Source organism: Rosa chinensis, chromosome 5 (assembly GCF_002994745.2).
Source record: "Rosa chinensis cultivar Old Blush chromosome 5, RchiOBHm-V2, whole genome shotgun sequence".
Lineage (NCBI taxonomy): Eukaryota > Viridiplantae > Streptophyta > Magnoliopsida > Rosales > Rosaceae > Rosa > Rosa chinensis.
In genome coordinates, this window is record NC_037092.1 from 15979860 (window position 1) to 16002466 (window position 22607).

The 22607-nt window shown below is 39.1% G+C and overlaps 5 protein-coding genes across 6 annotated transcripts; 3 read left to right on the plus strand and 2 right to left on the minus strand.

Annotated features, from left to right (window-relative positions):
- Nucleotides 1–171: 171 nt before the first annotated feature.
- LOC112165220 lies at nucleotides 172–2001 on the minus strand. The gene has a single exon (XM_024301672.2). The coding sequence runs from the start codon at nucleotides 1718–1720 to the stop codon at nucleotides 686–688; it is 1035 nt and encodes a 344-aa protein (XP_024157440.1). The 5' UTR covers nucleotides 1721–2001; the 3' UTR covers nucleotides 172–685.
- Nucleotides 2002–2151: 150 nt separating this feature from the next.
- On the minus strand, nucleotides 2152–4997 carry LOC112165221 (ycf3-interacting protein 1, chloroplastic). 2 transcript variants are annotated; one of them, XM_024301673.2, is made up of 6 exons: nucleotides 4511–4990; nucleotides 4393–4437; nucleotides 4183–4296; nucleotides 3214–3294; nucleotides 2735–2905; nucleotides 2152–2338 (listed from the first exon to the last, which is right to left on the minus strand). In XM_024301673.2, exons 1-6 carry the CDS (start codon nucleotides 4853–4855, stop codon nucleotides 2249–2251), a joined length of 846 nt encoding a protein of 281 aa, XP_024157441.1. In that variant the 5' UTR covers nucleotides 4856–4990; the 3' UTR covers nucleotides 2152–2248. The 2 variants fall into 2 exon arrangements, with proteins under 2 accessions (XP_024157441.1, XP_040375576.1); XM_040519642.1 differs by having other exon boundaries at nucleotides 2235–2338; nucleotides 2671–2905; nucleotides 4511–4997.
- Nucleotides 4998–6411: 1414 nt separating this feature from the next.
- LOC112203270 lies at nucleotides 6412–7107 on the plus strand. The gene has a single exon (XM_024344259.1). The coding sequence runs from the start codon at nucleotides 6412–6414 to the stop codon at nucleotides 7105–7107; it is 696 nt and encodes a 231-aa protein (XP_024200027.1).
- Nucleotides 7108–18403: 11296 nt separating this feature from the next.
- Nucleotides 18404–19845, plus strand: LOC121048909 (receptor-like protein EIX2). Its single transcript, XM_040519526.1, has one exon. It carries the CDS (start codon nucleotides 18419–18421, stop codon nucleotides 19412–19414), a length of 996 nt encoding a protein of 331 aa, XP_040375460.1. The 5' UTR covers nucleotides 18404–18418; the 3' UTR covers nucleotides 19415–19845.
- On the plus strand, nucleotides 19521–21239 carry LOC112203271 (receptor-like protein EIX2). The gene is made up of 2 exons (XM_040505739.1): nucleotides 19521–19778; nucleotides 19869–21239. Exons 1-2 carry the CDS (start codon nucleotides 19521–19523, stop codon nucleotides 21237–21239), a joined length of 1629 nt encoding a protein of 542 aa, XP_040361673.1.
- The last annotated feature ends 1368 nt before the right edge of the window (nucleotides 21240–22607 follow it).

Here is a 22607-nt window from a genome sequence, read left to right on the forward strand (position 1 = left end):
GAGTAGTAGACATTAAAAAAAAGTTTATAAATTAGTCAGTGGATCAATTATTTAAAGGGAAGTGAAATTCACACTCTCATTTTACAATTCCACTCTAAGATGCTCTCTTGGTGCTTATTGTAATTGGGGGTTTAAGTTTCATGTCCTCTCATGTATTCTGCAATTTCATTAATGATCAAGGTATGAAGGCAGCCGCACAGGGCCTTTCTAGAAAAGAAAAGAAAAAATTGTGAGTGTAAATATTATTCTAAAAGAGGAAAGAACTGTGAATTGCAAATTTGAAAATGTAAATTTCATTATCCTATAAAATTAAGAGTGTAAATTTCACTCCCCTATGGATTATTCAACGAATTAGATGCCACATCTTGGATGCCTAGGGCGCCTTGGTAGGGAAGGCGTTATTTTCCTCCGCTCAAGCCTGTTGGGCTGTTAGACAGTTTCAGTAGTTTTTAAGGCTTAGTTGGACAGAGTTGGCACGTTTTTGAGGCTTAGTGGGATAAGGAATGGCCCAATATTCTTAAGCTCAGCCCAATCCAAAGCTCTTCAGGTCGCTGCCCAGTTCCTATCCATGAGCAGAAAGTAGGATCACAAATAATAACAAAACAGGCTCAGTTGTATGCATTATTTTACAAAATGCATAGTACATTCATCAAGAACTTGATCAAATATAGCAAAGGCCATATAGTCATGCACTCTGTGCTTCTAAGAAGGCATTGAAATCCTCTCTAGCTTTGCGCAAGCGAGGCGTGATGCAAGAACCCGGTGAAGCAGGGTAAGACTTTGGAGATGAAGTCGAAAACCGAACGTGGCGTGGCGACTCATGTGATTTTCTAGCTGCTGATGTTCTGACTGAGCCATTCTTCAGGACTCCTTTTATATCCTTGTCAAAGAGGAAACCTGTAGTAACTGGTGAATGTGCATCGTTTACATTGCCTCTTATCAACTCCAGTGGCAGATCAAAGTGACCCATGGAGTCCTCTAAATTGCCACTTACCATAACTTGAGAAGCCCAAGAACCACACTCAAATTTTTCCAAGGAAACTGATCTAGAGATGACATTTCGATTTCGCAGTTCGGATTCTCCCTTTCTTGCTCTCACTGGCTTTGCCTTGCTGCCGAAGCCAGGAAGGTAAAGGCAGAGAGCTCCACATTTGAACTCATCGATATCATCACTTGGATCATTGTTCTTGCCATTTTTATGCACAGCTCTGTTGATTTCAGTTTTGGAGAAGCTAGTGTAATTGGTATATGCTTTGTTGACAATTTCAATGGCATTTGGTTGAATCAGCCAAAGATCAAAGTCATCAGGAGCATATTCTCTTCCTTCACCACACGACTTGGTCCGTCGAAATTGTTCTTGTTGCAGAGGAAGCGGGTTGTAGGATGCAGAGTGGAGGTGGTTCACGTCCTCAACTTGCTGGGGAGATACTTGCCTTTCATTCTTCCATTTCTTCTTCAACAATGAGGCGCCAAATCGTGGTGATGAGGCGGCTGAATTTGGCAGACTTAAGCTTAAAAACTTGGAATTTGTAGGAGGCAATAGGGGCGGCAGTTGGTTCGGTCCTTTTGGCTTTGGAGTAGTAACTACAGTCTGCACTGGATTATCACTAAATTCTCTATTCAATGATATTGGATCTACAGAAATCTGCTTTTCCATCGTTGTGTTTCGAATGCCATAGCTTAAGATATGGAGCATTTCGTCTGAAACTGGATCTCCCATGGTATAGAAAAGCAGAAATCCTGAGGAAGATGGTTTGGGATTGGACTACTTAAGGAAGAGGTAAAACAGGCTTATGGTTTAGACGTGTGCAGCATATTCCCAAGTACCACATGTAGTAGTGATAACCATGTTCTCTCCTTAAAATAACTCTAATCTATTCTTTAATCCCTACGAAGAAGTTGACTTGAACAAAAAAGGAGTAAATTATTCAAATTGAGTTCCTAAATATCAGAGAAGGGAATAACCATCCTAAGAGTTTAGAATGGCGTATCAAGCTTGTTGATCTGCTTGCGTCAGAACTAGATAAGATTCATACATGCAAGCTATACAGGAATATTTGCAGAATAAACAAAGCAAATGGTTGATGGCAGTGTATCATAATATTACAGAAACATGACATTAGCATCATTATTAGGATATAAAAACTTGTGTAAAAGCATAGGAACATGACAATAACACTATATTCAATATATTGCAAGGCATAGATATTTTTTAAATTGAAATATATATGGCATTTAGACAAGATTTCTACTGGAGTGAATTGTAAAATAAAATTAATACCACTGATACACCGATAATGACTGGAAAAAGTGTGACTAAGTACAGTGCTCCGTAGCCCTGCAAGATAATAAGATGTCTTAAGAACCAAGGATTAGCTAAACCAGAAAAGCATTTACAACATTAAGCTCTGAGTTAATGAGTACTTAATGTGTAATTAAACTTTAATCAACATTCATATTGCACAGGCTAAAAAGTACTGATGAGCTGTTCTTGAATGAACTAAATCAAGAAGGTATCATAGTCATCTACTTCTATTGCAAATTCTAAACATTACTTACAACAATGGTAAATTATTCTTTTGTTTTTCCTTTTTACATTATTACTGTAAACCAGAACATAATTAACTATATATGTGTAATAGTGTATTCATTATTCCATATTCTTCTTAATCTGATAATTCCAGGAACATGATTAAAAACACCAATTCATCGTGAGAAAGCCAAAGAAACAAACCACAACTGAAGGCACATCTGACTCATCCTTAACATCAGCATCGTCAATCTCTGCAGCTGTATCCCAATCAATGTTCAGTCTCTTAGCAGCCTCTTTCAGATCAATACCGGTGTCTGTGACCCTTGCATACAGTGATTTTCCTGGCTTTTTCTTTGCTGGTTTAATCTGAACCTATAGAATGAAAAAATTTAAAAAAAAATGAGAAATTTGATACCCAGAGTTGGACAGATAATTATGAAAGAGTGCGGTGGTGAGCCATCTCATGAAAAGTGTATGGTGAAAGTAAAATGTCATCTGTTCTGTGTTATGTTGTGATTCACAAGTCTTTCCCAGAGTAAAAGAGTGGACCATTAGGACAAACAAGGAGAAGTCACAACATCTTCCAAAAACTCGATAACCTTAGAAAAGTGTCTACAGATTACAGACAAAAGTATCATATCTAAAATCAATCATTACCAATACTCAAGTTACAATAATACCTCTAGATTGGGCCATCGACTCATTTCCTCAGCCAGCAGTTTAAGTGCAAGTCGATTTTTGGGGATTTTTCCCTCATGCACCTACATCAGGAATCACATATTAAGGGCATTGTAAATAGATTTTCTCATTTCAATTTTCAACATCACACGAATCTCAAAAAAAAAGTATCCTTCTTCTGCCAAAAAGACTAGACATCAAAACGAAGAGCAATGACTGGCATGCAAATTCAACTTTGGTTACTAATTATTCAATTATATACTATGAAATCTTCTTTGTTCATCATACTCGACACAACAAAGCTTTTACAAGACAGTTATCAGTAGGAACTCTTTTTTGCAGTCATGCAGAAGCTATAATGGAAATTTACATAAACAAGGCCCAGCTGAGAACATTATTTCACAACAAGAAAGTTTAACATAAAAACTGAGTGATGACAGAGAATTTATCAAACTCAAGATTGAGCAATGATAACCGCTACTCCATGGTATAGCAATTATCAAAGGTCTGAAGAATTCTTTTGAGACTTGAAATGCATCATAAGCTACTAATATTCTAGTTCTGCTCATTCTCTATACATTACTTCCTTAATTATTGATATAAAACGATCCCCAAACAGAGAAACATGGATACTCGTTTGACTAACTATAATTAATAGTGAAATTAATTGATGAATAACAAATGCCAAACATGCATGTTTTGAAGAATGTCTCTAAAACTACCCCGCGCCCAATGATCGGACTACGTCTACTCAATTTGTGTAGTTGGACTAGATTCCACCCACCATTTGATCCTAGCTTCATTGCATTCATGTATTCTTTGTTTCAGTAAGACAGTACTATGAAATGTAATTATGCCATTGTAACCAAAAACATCCAGAAATGCGGTAATTTGGCAGTTTCATGAATCATGGCATTCGTATTTCGCTTACAATGAGCAATAAGCATAGGAATTTAAAAGGTTGGACTTACTTCTTCAAGAACAGCAGCCAACTCCTCCCTGGTCGGAGCATCAGGATCCTCAATGCCAAGGAGTCTCCTCCGCTCAACTTCTCTTATGTCCTCAATCGCAATAGTAAGCTTAACCTTCATATTCCACAACATTGCAAAGTCAATCGAGATCGAGAAAATCAAATAGTAAAGAAAACGAACAAAGAAATGCTCAATAAAACTGTATTGTACCTCATTGAAAATCATGTCTCTGTTCTTCTTAAGAAGCTCCAACACCTATCAACAACAAGAGTGAGTTTGAGGGCCAAGTGAACAGAAACCCATGAATCTATGAACTAAAGCAGCATACCCTTTTGATTTGGCTGATGTATTCGAGGTCGTCAGGAGTAGGGTCACTTTCTTCTTCTTCTTCTTGGTCATCGACTTCATCTTCTTCTTCTTCATCGTCCTGGTCTTGTTGGGTAGTCCAAGATGACGACGAAGACGATGAAACCTGCAACTTCGTATCTGGGTTTCCGGCGAGTAGTATTGTGGGCCTTGGGCGGTGGCGGAGAGTGAGCTGAGGCCGTAAAGGGTGGCAATGGCAATGGTTGAACCAGACTGGGAGGGTTTGGGACGAAGAAGAAGATGAGGAGGAGGAAGCGTGTGATGCGAGTGGCGCCACCTGGAGCATTTGCGAACTCGTCATCATCATCACTCCACTAAAGTGAGGAGCTGAAATCTTTCACAGGCTTCGTTGCATTTGGAGCGTGTGTTCTGGGTAGAATTACATGCATGGGTTAATTCTATCCTCAACCTTTCTTCTTTACATCCAATTTTAATGGTTAGTTGATCAAAGAATTACTATTTTTGTGGGTTTTAAACTCGTATGTAGTTGAGTCCAAACTCCAAAGGGATAGCATATGAGGTCCAAGTCCAACCAAAGTTTGGGTTTTCCATGTACATTGTTTTGAACTCCATCCAGACTTCTCATTTTTTTTTTTTTTTGTTGAATAAGGGAAATTATATATTTATCACAAGCCAGAATATACTGTTACATACCATTCCGCTGTCATTTAAAGTCATAGACAGACAAGAAGCTAGTGGTAGTACCCACAAGTGGTACGTACATATAGTCATACTCATTATACATTTAAATACGTAGTGGTAGTGTAAATCCTCCTTTGATACTACTCTAGAGGCGCTAAAGATACATAGAGTGCGCACCGGTGCTTAGCTTCCTAAATACAAGGAATTTATTGTAATCAAACAAACTAAAAACAAAAAAAATACTGAGGGCAACAACCCACCCCAAATTACCAACCCACTAGGCCCAAGAGGATAAAAGCCCATAGCCAAAGTAATGGGCCCAAGCCCGATCCCAATTCTCCACCTCCAGCACAAGTGCAACCTCACCACCACCATGACTGGCTGATCGCCGCCGCCCCACGCCATAAGATGCCGACTACACCGTCATGACTCCATCGCATCGAAAACACCACTGTAGCCCCGTGCAATAGTCCAAATCCAACCGGAGTTGGAAGAAAACTAGCGCATACGGAGTTGGAAGAACATCTTCCTGGATACCGCCTTGCCGCTGCCATTTGGAGTAAGATTGGATCTGTCTCTGATCCAACCCCAACGCCAGTCACCGCCCTTGAGTCGATGCCCAAACCCAATCTTGCTGCCGAGAAGCTTCAAACTAGATCGAGAGTGACCCACCACCATTATCTCCAAGCCATCAATCCCATAAGCCAGGGCAGATGAAATACCCGTCCGGTAGCAAACCCAACGGCAACGCGGCGACACCAACGCTACCATTGATCGCCTCCGGATAGGAATGCTTTGGTGAAGTAGTCGCTTTCTCACAGCGCTAAGGCTAAGACAGAGAAACGTTAGGGGACTTCCCAAATTAATTATCTTATGAAATGATATATCCAAACTTCTCATTGAACACCTAGTTTCAATGCAATCAGAATGTTCACCCTAAGACTAATTTGCTGAACAAAATTTGGAAGCTCAATATACCCCCAAAAGCAAAAAATTTTGCTTGGCTTCTTGTTAGAGATAGACTAAAAACAAGAGCAAGACTTGCTCGCTTCAATTCTAGTATCAATCCTATTTGTGGCCTATGTAATAATGATGTGGAAAATTTCGATCAAATTTTTCGATCGTGCCCAAAAGTTTGGGATGTTTGGTCTATGGCTAATCTGAATCAGAGTCCTACTACCTTTAATTGTTTTGATGACTGGATTGTTTACATGTTTCAGAATGCACCAATGGATGCTTTGGAAAATGCTTCTTTGTTGGCAAATATGGAAAAAGCGTAATGATGTTTTGTTCAGGGACTCAGGGTTCAGTCCGGCTTCTATAGTGCATGCTTCATCCTCCTTTTGTGCTGCCTACAGGACTCATAACCCCCGTTCTGCTACGACTTCCATTGGCTTAAGTGAAGTCATTAAATGGCACCCGCCGCCTGAAAACTTCGTCAAGCTCAACTTTGATGGGTCTGATTCTTCTTCCATCCTGGCTGCTGCGGGCTTTGTTATTAGAAACCACTGTGGTGACCCCATTGTTGCTGGTTCGAGGTCAATTGGATCTTCAACGGTTCCTTTGGCTGAATGTACAACTCTAAAGGATGGCCTGTTAGCTGCTAAGCAATTCAACATGGACCATCTTTTAGTGGAGGGTGATTCATCCCTAATCATCAACTGTGTCAACCGCAAGTGTGAAGCTCCCTGGATGTTAAAATCTCTCCTCAAAGACATAGCTTCTATTGCTAATTCCTTCGCAACCATCTCCTTCTCTCATGTTTTTCGGGAAGTGAACTTCTTAGCTGATGCTGTTATGTCTACGGGATCAGGCTCATCTCCTAGAGTTTGGTTGCAGTGTCTCCCTGTTTTTGCACTCCGTGCCCTTTACTGGGACAAATTTAACTTTGGTTGCCCGAGGGGTTTTTCGTTGTAGTTTTCTTCTTTCTCCTAAAAAAAAAACTTCTCATTGAACACATGCCAACACCATTTTTGGTTTTTGTTTTTACAAATTTTTTTTATCTAATTATTAAAAGCATGCCAGCAACTTTCTTATTATAGAGATTCAAAAATTAAAATTTCTATAATTTTTCTATAACAATAAAAATAAAAATTTCAACAAGTTCTCCATTACATTCTCCATAACTTATTATCTAGACCTAAATATGATATTATATTTTAAATTTGAAAATGTAATTAAATAATTTATTATGCAAATGCATATAATTTTAAGAGAGAAAAAGAAAAGTGTTAAACATTAGTGATTATTGTAATATGAACTCCTCAATATCTCTAAGATAGAGATAAGTTTACAGAAACTGGTCAAGCAAAAAAACACACTCATTTTTTTCTTACTAAAAAAAAAATAATATAAAAAAATTGTTGGAGACGTTTTAATCTAGAATTTGCATTCGATGTATGTGGTCTGCCTATTGAACTTTGAATTGGATGAAGTTACAGCATTCAGTGACTATTGCTAGCCTGAAACTTTTTGTGACAAATGCTTTAAGTTGGCGTGTAAAACGTGGTATTCAACCCTACAATTTAGTAGTCAATTATTGAATAGTATGGTGAGAATTTTTTAATTTAGGTTATGGGTTGGAGCAAGATCTTGAGACTTGAAGAAAAATCAAGTAAAAAAGATTGACTACGCTTATTCATTTATGTATTATTGTTGTTACCCAAGTCAAAAAGAAAAAGCAGGTCCCCTACCCTAGTGGGCCAGTGCATTATTAATTTTATGCGTCTGTAGCTTCCTATTTAATTCGATTACTTACAGTGCCGCCTTGATCACTACCTAACTATCTCTGCAACAAAAACAAGATCAAATTATGGTTAACCTGAACCCCATCTCTCACCTCATTCTTCACCTTTTGCTCTTGCTATTTTTAGCTTCCCTAAGTTTGGGGCATGGAGTTCCAAGTTCATGCTTCGAGGAAGAGAGACAAGCTCTTTTCAGCTTCAAACATGATCTTGCCGATCGCTCTAGCAGGCTTTCTTCTTGGGTGGGTCATGCATGCTGTCAATGGCAAGGGATTTCATGCAACAACCGAACTGGTAATGTTGAAAAGATGGACCTCCGAAATACATATGTAGATACCTACCATGGGGTTTGGAACTACACTATGTATAACCAGTCCTTTTTAGTGGGTAAAATAAATCCTTCTTTGCTTTGCTTGAAACATTTATCTTACTTAGATCTAAGCAGGAACAATTTTCAATCCATTCACATCCCCAAGTTCATTAGGCAGCTTACGAGTTTGAGGTATCTCAATAGTCAAATAGAACAAAGGCAAAGAGAAAGTTTGGGAATTTCTAATGTTGTATTGATCTTCTCCAAAGATGGAGTATATATACAAAGTATGCAGAACCCTATTAGGAAAGTGACTACCTAATTACATCGTAATATACTCCCCCTTAACTACATAATATTCTAAATAATTACACAATCCTAATTACATAACAATTGCTACAATCATGAGATACGATGCAGTAGTGACTCACGCCAACACTCCCCCTCAAGTTGGAGCATACAAATCACATATGTCCAACTTGTCAAGTGAGTCATAAAAGGCTTTACTCGAGGGAGCCTTTGTAAGAATATCTGCTAACTGTTCTTCAGTAGGAACGAAGGGAAACAAAATGATTTGTCCATCCAGCTTCTCTTTAATGAAGTGTCGATCTACCTCCACATGCTTTGTGCGATCATGCTGAACAGGATTGTGAGCAATTTCAATTGCAGCCTTATTATCACAATAAAGCGGCATAGCCTTTTTCTGTCTGAACCCCAAGTCTCTCAACAAATTTCTCAACCACAACATCTCACAAAGTCCTTGGGCCATTCCTCTATACTTTGCTTCTGCACTAGAACGAGCCACCACCTTCTGTTTCTTGCTCTTCCAAGTAACCAAGTTACCACCTACAAATGTGAAGTAGCCCGAAGTAGACCTGCGATCTGTAATATTACCTGCCCAGTCCACGTCTGTGTATCCGGAAACATCCAAGTGACTATGCTTGGAAAAGAGTAATCCCTTCCCTGGAGCAGACTTCAAATACCGCAAAATACGAAATACAATACTCATATGAGCCTCACTAGGATTATGCATAAACTGACTCACCACACTAACTGCATAAGCTAAATTTGGTCTAGTGTGGGATAAATAAATCAACCGGCCAACTAACCTCTGGTATCTGGCTTTATTCGTAGGCACTTGATCCAAATACTCTGCTAACCGATGGTTTTGCTCAATAGGAGTATCAACAGGTTGACAGTCAAGCATACCTGTTTCTGCCAGCAAGTCGAGAATATACTTCCTCTGACTCAACACAATACAATCCTTCCCATGAGCAACTTCAATTCCCAAGAAATATTTCAAAGTACTCAAATCTTTCATCTCAAATTCAGAAGATAATTGACCTGATAACCTCTGAATCTCCTCAAAGTCATCACCAGTCACAACCATGTCATCAACATAAATAATCAAGGCAGTCACTTTACCACACCGATGCTTAAGAAATAAGGTGTGGTCTGAATTGCTCTGCCGGTACCCAATTTTCTTCATGAACTTGGTGAACCTGCCAAACCAAGCTCTGGGAGACTGCTTCAAACCATAAAGAGACTTTTTCAATTTGCACACCACTTGCTTTCCAGTAGGAGTACCATATCCAGGAGGCAAATCCATATAAACCTCTTCATGTAGATCACCATGCAAGAATGCATTCTTAACATCTGTACCTACATGTGCATTTGGAAGCATAATTAGCTGTAATGAGCCACGCTCATTGTACTGCCAGAGGTACCAACTCCCACCAAAGGAGTGACCTACGGAAACACTTCCAGGTGTGCTACTGCCTGAGCCCCGGATAGCCCCCAGATCACCCTGACGAGCCGCCACGCGCCGCGCCAAAATAGCATCAGAAGAACCAGACGCTGGGAATCGAAGCACATCAGTCCCACATCGAAAACAAGAAGAAGATCAACCTTCTCCTCACCCATAAAAGGTTCTCTCCTCTCTCCTTATTAATTACGCATTTACTACTCATTTATTGTTATGCTGCCTATATGCATTGACTGACTTAGGCATCGGAGAAGTGAAGACCGCCCAACGCGGTCTCCCTCTGATGCCCTGTCTCTCGTGTGGCAGCTAGCGAAGGCCATCAAGTCCTCAGAGTAGCGGTCCGCCCACCAAACCCGCGTTAAACGAAAGATCGGCTACCGCCGGACTTTGAGCATTAACAACATCAAACTGTTGCAAAGGCCAATCAAGATTAGCAGCTAAAGAAAGAAGTACCCAAATTGTGTTAATTTTGGCCACTGGTGCAAATGTCTCATCATAATCCACTCCATACTTCTGCGTATAGCCTTTAGCTACTAATCTTGCCTTATATCTGTCCACTGAACCATCAGGATTGTGTTTCATGGTGTACACCCACCGACAACCAACTGTCTTCTTCCCAGGTGGCAATGACACTAACTCCTATGTACAATTCTTCTCAAGAGCATCCATCTCGACTGTCATTGCCTGCAACCACTTCTCGTCTCTCATTGCATCCTGCACTTTACTAGGAAGTGATACAGAAGATAATTGATTCACAAAGGCTACATACGATTTGGACAACCTATGGCTAGACACATAATTAGCTACAGGATACCTGGCCTTAGCATTCAAAACTGGTTCATATTTCTTTGGGGGCTGACCACGAGTGGAGTGTTCTAGTAAGACTCGTGTTTGAACCTGTGTAGAATCGACTAAAGGAACAATACTACTTGACAAAGGTGGGTTAGGTGACAAAGGTGGGTTAGGGGACAAAGGTAAACTACTACGTACCTCAGGTGAAGGCTGAACAGGGGAGACCACTGATGGAGAGAGAGAGACTGAATGGTTAGGAGCTTCTTCTTGAAGGGTAGTCGATTCGGCAATTGTCTTTTCTGTTTCGGAACTCACAATGCCCTGTTTGGCAGTTGCATGGCGAAGGGTAGACGGTTCAGCAATTACCTTTTCTGTTTCGGAACTCGCAATGCTCTGTTTGGCAGTTTCATGGTGCTGGGTAGACAATTCAGCAATTGCATTTTTTGTTTTGAAACTCTCAATGCTCTGTTCGGTAATTGCCGTTTCTGTTTCTACAGGAGTGTCGTTGGTTTCCGGGCCATTGGACATTTCCTCTTCACTAAATGATTGATCATTGGTCCTGTTTGGTACTGTCCTTCATAAAAAAACACCCTGCTCCCCCTGACTATGAGTTGTAGAAGGTGGAAAATAACATGTATCCTCACTGAACGTCACATCTATGGTGACATAAAAACGTTGAGAGGGAGGATGATAACACTTGTATCCTTTTGATGAGTTCCATACCTAACAAAGACACATTTGAGAGCCCTTGCATCTAACTTGGAATGTTGGTTCTTATAAAGATGGACATAGACTACACAACCAAAGACACGAGCAGGAAGGGTATTAAGAGATGGGATAGAGACATAACTAGACAATACCTCAAATAGAATACGACCTTGAAGAGAGGAAGATGGGAGACGATTAATAAGATGGGAGGCACACAACACTGCCTCTCCCCAAAGGTATTTAGGCATATTGGCACTACGGAGAAAGGCGCAACCCATGTCTAACAAATGACGATTCTTCCATTCAGAGACCCCATTCTATTCTGGTGTTTGTGGGCATGTGGTTTGGTGAACAATTCCATGAGATTAGAAGTAATCACGAAATGAATGATTAACAAACTCCCCCCCATTATCAGATCGAAATATCTTAATACGAGCATCATATTGGGCACGGATAAGATTATAAAAAGCTGTAAAAGCAAAGAAGACTGCATCTTTTGACTTAAGTAAAACAACGCAAGTCAATCTTGTGAAATCATCAATGAATAAAACAAAATAACGCATTCCAGAAAGGGTTGAATGTTTAGAAGGTCCCTATAAATCCGAATGAATCAATTTAAAAGGCATTGTACTAGAATGAAAGCTGGAAGGATAGCTAGACCTATAACTCTTAGCTAAAGCACAAGTCTCACAATGCAAGCTAGACTCCTTTATTCCCAAAAACAGAGAGGGCATGGACTTCTTCATACCTCCAAAGGATGGATGGCCTAAACGACGATGCCACAACCACAACTCATTCAACCGATCAGAACTCAATGTCAAGGCAACAGGGTTTTACGGACTTGGCGGTGCTTGTGTCTGTCCTGCTTACATGCAATCCAAGTCAAACAGTCTCTCCCTCAGGTCTCCCTTACCAATTATCACCTGAGTGCACAGATCCTGAAAGATGACATACATAGGATAAAAGGTTACATAACACTTGTTTTATGTATTCAACCACGGATAAGAGATGATGAGACAAAGATGGTACAAAGAGAACATTATGAAGACTAATGGAAGGTGTAACCTAGACAGTCCCAATTTCTAAGACCGGGAAAGACTCACCATTGGCATTAGAGACATGTGTTATGGATGGGGATGACAAATTAACAAAGAAAGACTTATCATAGGTCATATGATCAGACCCACCGGAATCAATTATCCATGTATTACTACCAGTAAAGCCAGATACATGTAAAGCAACACCAATTTTACCTCGTTTTTCCTGAGTTAAGGAAACATTACCCTTGGTGAGATCTTGACCCTCCACACCATAGAAGTCTGGTTCTTGCTCCGGCACCAATTGAATTGCAGCCTTGTCCTTCTGACCGTTGTTACCACCTTTCCACCTAGAGTTATTGGAGTTGCGTCTCATAAGCTGGGGACAATGACTCTAGTAGTGACCAAGATTTTTACAATAGTTGCAAATCACCTGATTGTTGAATGGAGCTGCTCCTTCCATTTTTCCTTCTTCAACCAACAAATTTCGACAAATACAAGGGAAGAAGAGGATGACGGCAAGGTATGAGAATTTTAGGGTTTTAAGGCCAAAGGAACTGAGGACAAAGACAAAGGACAAACTCTCAAGGAGTACAAAGACAAATTTGTAGCGGAAACAAATGAGACAGAGTCCAAAGGATCTCTGCTCTGATATCAAGTCAAACAGAACAAAGGCAAAGAGAAAGTTTGGGAATTTCTAATGTTATATTGATCTTCTCCAAAGATGAAGTATGTATACAAAGTATGCAGAACCCTAATAGGAAAGTGACTACCTAATTACATCGTAATATACTCCCCCTTAACTACATAATATTCTAAATAATTACACAATCCTAATTACATAACAATTGCTACACTCATGGGATACGATGCAGTAGTGACTCACGCCAACATCAATATCTCATATTCCTACTTTGCAGGAGAGGTTCCTTCCTCTCTCGGTAACCTCTCAAACTTGAACTATCTTAACCTCAGCTCTGATTATTAAAATTTTGTTTCTTCCAAAAACTTGAATTGGCTTTCTCATCTCTCTTCCCTAAAGTATCTCAATCTTGGAGGTGTGGACCTTAGCAGCACAGGAGTAAGTTGGCTACATGATGTCAACATGCTTCCTTCACTCTTAGAGTTGCATTTGTCTGGTTGCCAACTTGATGGAAACCAACTTCCACTCTCCCTGCCCACAATTAACTTCACATCACTTTTGGTCCTTGATATGTCTTCCAGTGTTATTGATTCTTTATTCACCACATGGCTTTTAAATCTTACTAGCCTCAAATCCCTCGAACACCTAGACTTATCTTATATGTATCCCAGAAAGTATACAAGCATGACAGGCTCTTATAACCACTTTGCTTTTGCATGTAAACAATAAAGTAAAACTGGAGAAGTACAAATAGAGGAGTAAGCCTATGAGCTAAGAACCACAATTACAATTTGATGCACCAGTAAAACTTGGATACAAAAGAAATAACCTTTTCTACACCTATTAGCCCAGTCAAATCAGACCTAGGGTATATTTCTTATTATCCAAGTTACCGCTGCTGAATCAGTACTGGAGCTCCCCAGAGAGTTGGGGTGTCCAATTGGACACACAACGGCATTGATATTTAATATCTTGTGAAGATATCGACTAATTCTTCATGGATGGAATAATATTGATTAACTAATCAAGAATGGAATATGATTCTAGGTCAGTCTGCCAGACTGGCACAGACAACACTTTCCATCTTTCTTATTTGGGTTATCCCGATCTATTCTTAATGTTTTCTTCAAAGTACATAATGCAGTATATTGGATAAGTACAAAATTTGTAAACCAAAAGACATTTCTCACACCTGTGATCGGTGGAAGAATCCATTGTACTTGAATTTTAAGAAAAAGGAACATAAGCCATTCATCCTAGGTCCATATGCAGCATTTTTATTCTTATAACACTATTATGAGCATCTGATCATGATATGGCTAAGTATATCTTCGAGGAGCCTTGTATTGCCTAATTGCTAGGAAGTTGTGGGTGCAACATTTTTGTTATTGGGTTCACTGATCGATGGCAGAGTTGGAATTGTTAATGGCTGGTTGGCATGGGTGACGTGTGAGGAAAAATTTAAAGACAGTTAGAAAGGCTAGCTGGTGGCCGGAGAAAAACTGCAAACCTTTTGAAGAAATAGAAAGTAGAAACCATTCAACCACAAAAACAAAACGGAATAGTTTTTTAAATGATTGCTTTACAGAATACCAATACTACTATTAGTGACAGGAATGCTTCCGTATTATCATTCAGTATTGAAAAATGCATATGGTAAAAGGAATAAATAAATAAAAAATAAAAAAAAGTGACAAGCACAAAGTATGTAATTTGTACTTAAAAAGATAAGAGATGAGTTGCTGTTCAGCCTGAGATGTGAAGAGTGTACCTTACACCTTATAGCCTCAAATGAGCCATACATCACACCTGGATACAAAAACATAGCCAGATAAAACATCATTTGGGTTCGAGTTTTAAATTGATAACTGGTTCTCAGGCCAGCTGATTTATTTATCTAAAGCAATTTCCATCCTAGTTCTCATGTGTGAAGAAAAAAATAATCCTAGAAAATACTCATGACGGAAGAAGTGGTCCTAGAGTGAATAGATATATGCTTAGTTTGAAATCTAACTGGGTCTAGGTTTTCACATGACACAAATGTTTTAAGCATTACATCACATTTCAAAACGGCATTATATGGATATTATCATGTTACAAAACAAAATTTCTACCATAGTGGTTTTCTGACGAACCTCACTAAGAAAGGAGTGTACTAGTAGAAAACAAAGACTTGGTCACCGACAGGAAAGAAACTAAGAAAGACATCTTCTCATCTTTGATGTTCTTAGCTTTATTATTATTATTACTAAATTTACCCCCTCTTGCTTGTTCCCTCACAGGTTTAGAATTCCTTCCCATATGATATAAGGATGTGTGCATCATTCAACAGTACAAGTAAAACCTAATTACTCAGAACCCAAACACAAAAATTGACTGCAAGAACAAGTCCAGTTTATCAAAAACTAAGGCAAATCGAAAACACTTAAAGAGTCTTAAAGAGAAATCCCTGATAGGGGAAAAACATGGAAAGCAAACACAATTGAGGTGAGATATAGAGAGATTACATGCATGGGTTAATTCTATCCTCAACCTTTCTTCTTTACATCCAATTTTAACGGTAAGTTGATCAAAAAATTACTATTTTTGTGGGTTTTAAACTCGTATGTAGTTGAGTCCAAACTCCAAAGGGATAGCATTTGAGGTCCAAGTCCATCCAACCAAAGTTTGGGTTTTCCATGTACATTGTTTTGGACTCCATCCAAACGTACTTCTCATTTTTTTATTATTTTTTTTGAATAAGGGAAACTGTATATTCATCACAAGCCAGAATATGTTGTTACGTACCATTCCGCTGTCATTTAAAGTCATAGACATACAAGAAGTTAGTGGTAGTACCCACAAGTGGTACGTACATATAGTCATACTCATTATACATTCAAATATGTAGAGGTAGCGTAAATCCTCCTTTGGTACTACTCAGAGGCGCTAGAGATACATAGAGTGCACACCGGTGTTTAGCTTCCTAAATACAAAGAATTTATTGTAATTAGAAAAACTAAAAACATAAAAAATACTAAGGCAACAACCCACTCCAAATTACCAACCCACTAGGCCCAAGAGGATAAAAGCCCAGAGCCAAAGTAATGGGCCCAAGCTCAATCCCAATTCTCCACCTCCAGCACAAGTGCAACCTCACCGCCGCCATGACCGGCTGACCGCCGCCGCCCCACGCCATAAGATGGCGACCACACCGTCATGACTCCATCTCATCGAAGATGTCACCGCAGCCATGTGTAATAGTCCAAATCCAACCGGAGTTGGAAGAAAACCAGCGCATACGGAGTTGGAAGAACACCTTCATGGTTACCGCCGCCGCCGCCGCCATCTGGAGTAAGATTGGATCTGTAATTAAATAATTTATGATGCAAATGCATATAATTCTAAGAGAAAAAAAGAAAAGTGTTAAACATAAATTATAGGGAAATTAGTGATTATTGTAATATGAACTCCTCAATATATCTCTATCTTAGAGATGTTTAGAGAAACTGGTCAAGCAAAAAAACACACTCATTTTTTTCTTACTCGAAAAAAAAATAATAAAAAAAAAATTTGTTGGAGACGTTTTAATCTAGAATTTGCATTCGATGTATGCGGACATGCGGTCTGCCTATTGAACTTTGAACTGGATGAAGTTATAGCATTCGGTGACTGCTTGCTAGCCCAACACTTTTTGTGATTGCCTATCAAATGCTTTAAGTTGGCGTGTAAAACGTGGTATTCAACCCAACAATCTAGTAGTCAATTATTGCATAGTATGGTGAGAATTTGATAACCCAAATTAAGGGTTGGAGCAAGATGTTGAGACTTAAAAGAAAAATCAAGTCAAAAAGATTGACTACACCAATTCATTTATGTATTATTGTTACCCACGTCAAAAAGAAAAAGCTGGTCTCCTGCCCTAGTAGTACGTATAGTCATTATACATAGTGGTACGTAAAAGCAGGTCACCAATTCTTTTACGTACATATAGTCATACTCATTATACATTCAAATACGTAGAGGTAGCGTAAATCCTCCTTTGGTACTACTCAGAGGCACTAGAGATACATAGAGTGCACACCGGTGTTTAGCTTCCTAAATATAAGGAATTTATTGTAATTAGAAAAACTAAAAACATAAAAAATACTAGGGCAACAACCAACCCAAATTACCAACCCACTAGGCCCAAGAGGATAAAAGCCCAGAGCCAAAGTAATGGGCCCAAGCTCGATCCCAATTCTCCACCTCCAACACAAGTGCAACCTCATCGCCGCCATGACCGGCTGACCGCTGCCGCCCCACGCCATAAGAAGGCGACCACACCGTCATGACTCCATCGCATCGAAGATGTCACCGCAGCCCTGTGCAATAGTCCAAATCCAACGGGAGTTGGAAGAAAACCAGCGCATATGGAGTTGGAAGAACACCTTCCTGGTTACCGCCGCCGCCGCCATCTGGAGTAAGATTGGATCTGTAATTAAATAATTTATGATGCAAATGCATATAATTCTAAGAGAAAAAAAAGAAAAGTGTTAAACATAAATTATAGGGAAATTAGTGATTATTGTAATATGAACTCCTCAATATATCTCTATCTTAGAGATATTTAGAGAAACTGGTCGAGCAAAAAAACACACTCATTTTTTTCTTACTCGAAAAAATAATACTAAAAAAAATAAATTGTTGGAGACGTTTTAATCTAGAATTTGCATTCGATGTATGCGGACATGCGGTCTGCCTATTGAACTTTGAACTGGATGAAGTTATAGCATTCGGTGACTGCTTGCTAGCCCAACACTTTTTGTGATTGCCTATCAAATGCTTTAAGTTGGCGTGTAAAACGTGGTATTCAACCCGACAATCTAGTAGTCAATTATTGAATAGTATGGTGAGAATTTGATAACCCAAATTAAGGGTTGGAGCAAGATGTTGAGACTTAAAAGAAAAATCAAGTCAAAAAGATTGGAAATTATTCTATGCACCGACGGTGCAAATGAACCAACACTTATAAGATGATCTCAACCCTTGATATTTATAATTAATATTTTTATTAATAACCTAAGAGTGTATTTAATATAATCTAACCATCCATTTATGTCGGTGCAAGTGCACGTCGGTGCACTGAATCCTCTCCCAGTGGGCCAGTACATTATTAATTTTACGCGTCTCTAGCTTTTTATTTAATATGATCACTTACTGTGCTTGATCAGTACCCAACTATCCCTGCAACAAAAACAACATCAAATTATGGTTAACCTGAACCCCATCTCTCACCTCATTCTTCACCTTTTGCTCTTGCTATTTTTAGCTTCTTCAGGTTCGGGGCATGGAGTTCCAGGTTCATGCTTCGAGGAAGAGAGACAAGCTCTTCTCAGCTTCAAACATGATCTTGCCGATCGCTCTGGCAGGCTTTCTTTTTGGGTGGGTCATGCATGCTGTCAATGGCAAGGGATTTCATGCAACAATCGAACTAGTCATGTTGAAAAGATGGACCTTCGAAATACATATGATGATACCTACCATGGGGTTTGGAACTACACCAAGTATAAACAGTTCTGTTTAGTGGGTAAGATAAATCCTTCTTTGCTTCGCTTGAAACATTTATCTTACTTAGATCTAAGCCAGAACGATTTTCAATTCGTTCACATCCCCAAGTTCATTGGGCAGCTTACGAGTTTGAGGTATCTCAATCTCTCATATTCCTCCTTTGCAGGAGAGATTCCCTCCTCTCTTGGTAACCTCTCAAACTTGAACTATTTGGACCTTGAATCTTATCCCTATCGCAATGGTGTTTCTTCCAAAAACTTGAATTGGCTTTCTCATCTATCTTCCTTAAAATATCTCTATCTTGGAGGTGTGAACCTCAACCGCATGGGAGTAAGTTGGCTACATGATGTCAACATGCTTCCTTCACTCTTAGAGTTGCATTTGCTTGATTGCCAAATTGATGGAAACCAGCTTCCACTCTCCCTGCCCACAATTAACTTCACATCACTTTTGGTCCTTGATATGTCTTACAATGTTATTGATTCTTCATTCCCCACATGGCTTTTAAATCTTACTAGCCTCAAATCCCTCGAACACCTAGACTTATCTGCTATGTATCTCCAAGGCCAAATTCCTCAAGTTATTGGACGTCTGTGCAAGCTAAAGATGTTAAATCTTGGGTTCAACCAATTTAGCGGAGGTCTTGAAGAGATTTTGAGTGGTTTCTCAAATTGTCGAGATAATGGGGGATGGTAAGTGAATTGCAGCATCTTAACCTCCGTGACAACTCTTTTTTGGATCATTTCCAGAATCTTTTCGACACTTATCATCCTTGAAAACACTGGACCTCTCTTATAATGGTATGAACGGTTCCATTATTCCTCAAGATTTGGGACAACTCTCTCAGCTAGTCGACCTAGATCTGTCTCGGAATTCATGGAAAGGAATTCTAACGGAAGCGCATCTCATGAACCTCAGGAGATTGGAGACATTTCAAATAAGCACAGACAGACCTGCTTTGTCATCATCCCTCATTTTCAATGTGACTGATGACTGGGTTCCCGCATTCAACCTCCGCGAAGTTTACATTCAAAACTGCAGATTGGGTCCTGCGTTTCCGGTATGGCTTCGATCTCAAACTCAACTAGTTGATGTCCTGCTTGATAATACTGGAATTTCAGATTGAATTCCTGAGGAATGGCTCTTGAAGATATCGTCACAGGTTAAATCCTTGCGTTTACTTAACAATGACATTGGCGGAAAACTTCCATTCCAATTCAAGTTTCCGAATATAACTGTCATAGATTTGCATCATAGTCAATTTGAAGGCACACTCCAGCAGCTTTTGGCCACTAATGTGCCTCTGTTAGAAGAGTTGGATCTTTCTGATAATCATTTGGAAGGAACTATTCCACCTTCAATTTGCCAATTGCAACATATGAGATTTCTCTCTCTAAGAAACAATCAGTTTTCTGGAGAGTTCCCTCAAGATTGGAGTCTGTGGAGTGAAATAGAGGTCGTAGATGTCTCAAACAACAATCTCTCTGGTAAAATTCCAAATTCAATGGGCATCCCAAGTTCTCTTGAAGTTTTGAAGATGAACAACAATCTTTTTGGGGGAGAAATTCCTTCTTCCTTGCGAAATTGCTCTGGTTTGATTGATATTGACTTTAGTGACAACAAATTCACTGGAATCCTCCCTATATGGATGGGGTTTAAGCTATCTAAATTGCAAGTTCTACGATTGCGATTCAACTTTTTAGGCGGAAATATTCCCCAACAGTTGTGCAATCTTCAATACCTTCAGATCTTAGACCTCGGCCATAACAACATTTCAGGGACTATTCCCACGTGTTTGAGTAATTTGACTGTTCTACGCACCAATGAAAACTCTTGGAACGTGTATGGTGGTTATGACGAGTTAACAACAGTTATCATGAAAGGAAGTGAACTTGAATACAGCCTTGATCATGCATTATATTTAGTAATGAGCATTGATTTTTCGTCTAATAATTTAGAAGGTGAAATCCCTGAAGATGTGAGCTCTCTCATTGGATTGATTTCCTTGAACTTGTCGAGGAACCATTTAATTGGAAAGATACCATGGAAGTTCAGCAACTTAAGCAACTTGGAAACGCTTGATCTCTCACACAACCACCTTTCAGGAGAGATTCCCCAAAGCTTTTCTTCTTTGACCTCATTGTCTCACTTTAACTTGTCTTATAATAACCTTTCTGGAAGAATTCCTTCAGGGTACCAACTTCAAACATTGGATAATTCATCCTACACGGGGAATCCATCACTCTGTGGTTTTCCTCTTTCAACCAAGTGCCCGGGAGATGACACCCAAACAAATCAAACTTTTCCAGGAGGAGACAGTGAAGATGAAGATGATAATGGAAAGCTTGGTTTCTATATCAGCATGGTCCTCGGGTTTGTCATAGGCTTCTGGGGTGTTTTTGGCACATTACTCATAAAGAAGTCATGGAGGTATGCCTATTTTCAATTCTTTGACAACATCAAAGATAAAATAGCACTGGCAATTGCTTTAAAAGTAAATTATTTGCAGAGAAGATTCTAATGGGCAAAAGAACTTGTCATACAATAATAAGAATCATGTATGTTCTTTCTTTTAGATACCATAATGTAATGTACCTGTAGACAATAAATCAAATCAAGGATAGCATGATGCTAACTTGATGTTCTTGATTTTTTCGCTTTTCAATCTTTGCATACATGCATGTTTCAAACTTTTGTAGTGGAATAATGGCATTTCTGATCGTTGGGCAAGAAAATGGTTCGAAATTAATTAGTTGCGAATTGTGTACTCATGATCTCACTGTTGTTTCATTGAAAAACCTAAGAACTCTAGAGTAAACTCTCCCAAGCTTCAAGTACTGTTGGTTCATATAATTTAAGACTCCAACCACCATTTGATCTTTGCTAGGTTCATTGCATTAGTGGATTCTTTTTTCTTTCTTTTTTTGGTTACAAAGGAGCCCTAAAGGCCTGAACCAAAAGGAAAAACAGAAAATTAGCCCTTAGGCCCTGTTCTAACTCTCCTAAGTCTTGGGACTTGGGAGATAGCAAAGTTCATCAGTGAAGGCTCTAGCAACATGAGGGGGAGGGGTATCAAAAATCACAATGCCATAGTCATGGCTGAGACTTCCCTTAGCAAGATCATTAGCTGTATGGTTGCATTCTCTGAAAATATGCCGGATCTTAACATCTTCAAATCCATTGATTAGATGCCTACAACTATTGATAATGTTGCCTAAAGGATGAGATATAGGGCAACCTTCAATCAGCAACATCAGATTCTACTTCAAGCAGTATGATATGTCAAAAGCAAGTTTCAATCCAGAAAGCATCCCCCTAGCTTCGGCATTTATAATTTGGCCAACCCCCAAGTTTATGCTGAAACTAGACAACTAATCTCCAATATGATCTCTAATCACCTCACCAGCTCCAATAAACTCATATTGATTGGATCTGGTCCAATAATAATTTTTAATAAAGATTAATAAAATTTTATGTTTAAATGTCGGTTCTTTTAAAGTCAAAGAAGAAATAATTAAGCATTGTATTGGAAAACGTCAATTTGTGTTACTGTTTGATGAATGATGATGATGGCTATTTGTTGCAGGCAGGGATTTGCTTAAAGAAGTCATTTACGCAGTAGTATGTTTTGAATATAGTGAAACATAGTTGGTCAAATCGTATTTCTCTTGACAAAGATTGATGAATTTTCAAGTTCAAATGTCTGTCATCTTTAAGATAAAAGAAAATTGATAAAGCTTTCGGTTCAATTTGTGTCCATTGAACAGTAATCATGACTACACCATGTGTTAACAATTTGACAATGTACTCTACCACTAAAACTACGAGCCATGTAGATCAAACTACTATTTGTTCCAATTTACAAACTAATTATATCTGCAAGGTTAAC

Excerpts from the sequence above, each read along its gene's own strand:
- LOC112165220 (XM_024301672.2), bottom strand. The coding sequence starts at position 1,720 with ATGGGAGATCCAGTTTCAGACGAAATGCTCCATATCTTAAGCTATGGC.
- LOC112165221 (XM_024301673.2), bottom strand. The coding sequence starts at position 4,855 with ATGATGATGACGAGTTCGCAAATGCTCCAGGTGGCGCCACTCGCATCA. Across the intron at positions 2,906-3,213 it reads GTCGATGGCCCAATCTAGAG|GTTCAGATTAAACCAGCAAA; the intron begins GTATTATTGTAA and ends TTCATTCTATAG. Across the intron at positions 2,339-2,734 it reads CAGATGTGCCTTCAGTTGTG|GGCTACGGAGCACTGTACTT; the intron begins GTTTGTTTCTTT and ends ATTATCTTGCAG.
- LOC112203270 (XM_024344259.1), top strand. The coding sequence starts at position 6,412 with ATGCACCAATGGATGCTTTGGAAAATGCTTCTTTGTTGGCAAATATGG.
- LOC121048909 (XM_040519526.1), top strand. The coding sequence starts at position 18,419 with ATGGTTAACCTGAACCCCATCTCTCACCTCATTCTTCACCTTTTGCTC.
- LOC112203271 (XM_040505739.1), top strand. The coding sequence starts at position 19,521 with ATGAACGGTTCCATTATTCCTCAAGATTTGGGACAACTCTCTCAGCTA. Across the intron at positions 19,779-19,868 it reads GATTGGGTCCTGCGTTTCCG|ATATCGTCACAGGTTAAATC; the intron begins GTATGGCTTCGA and ends TGGCTCTTGAAG.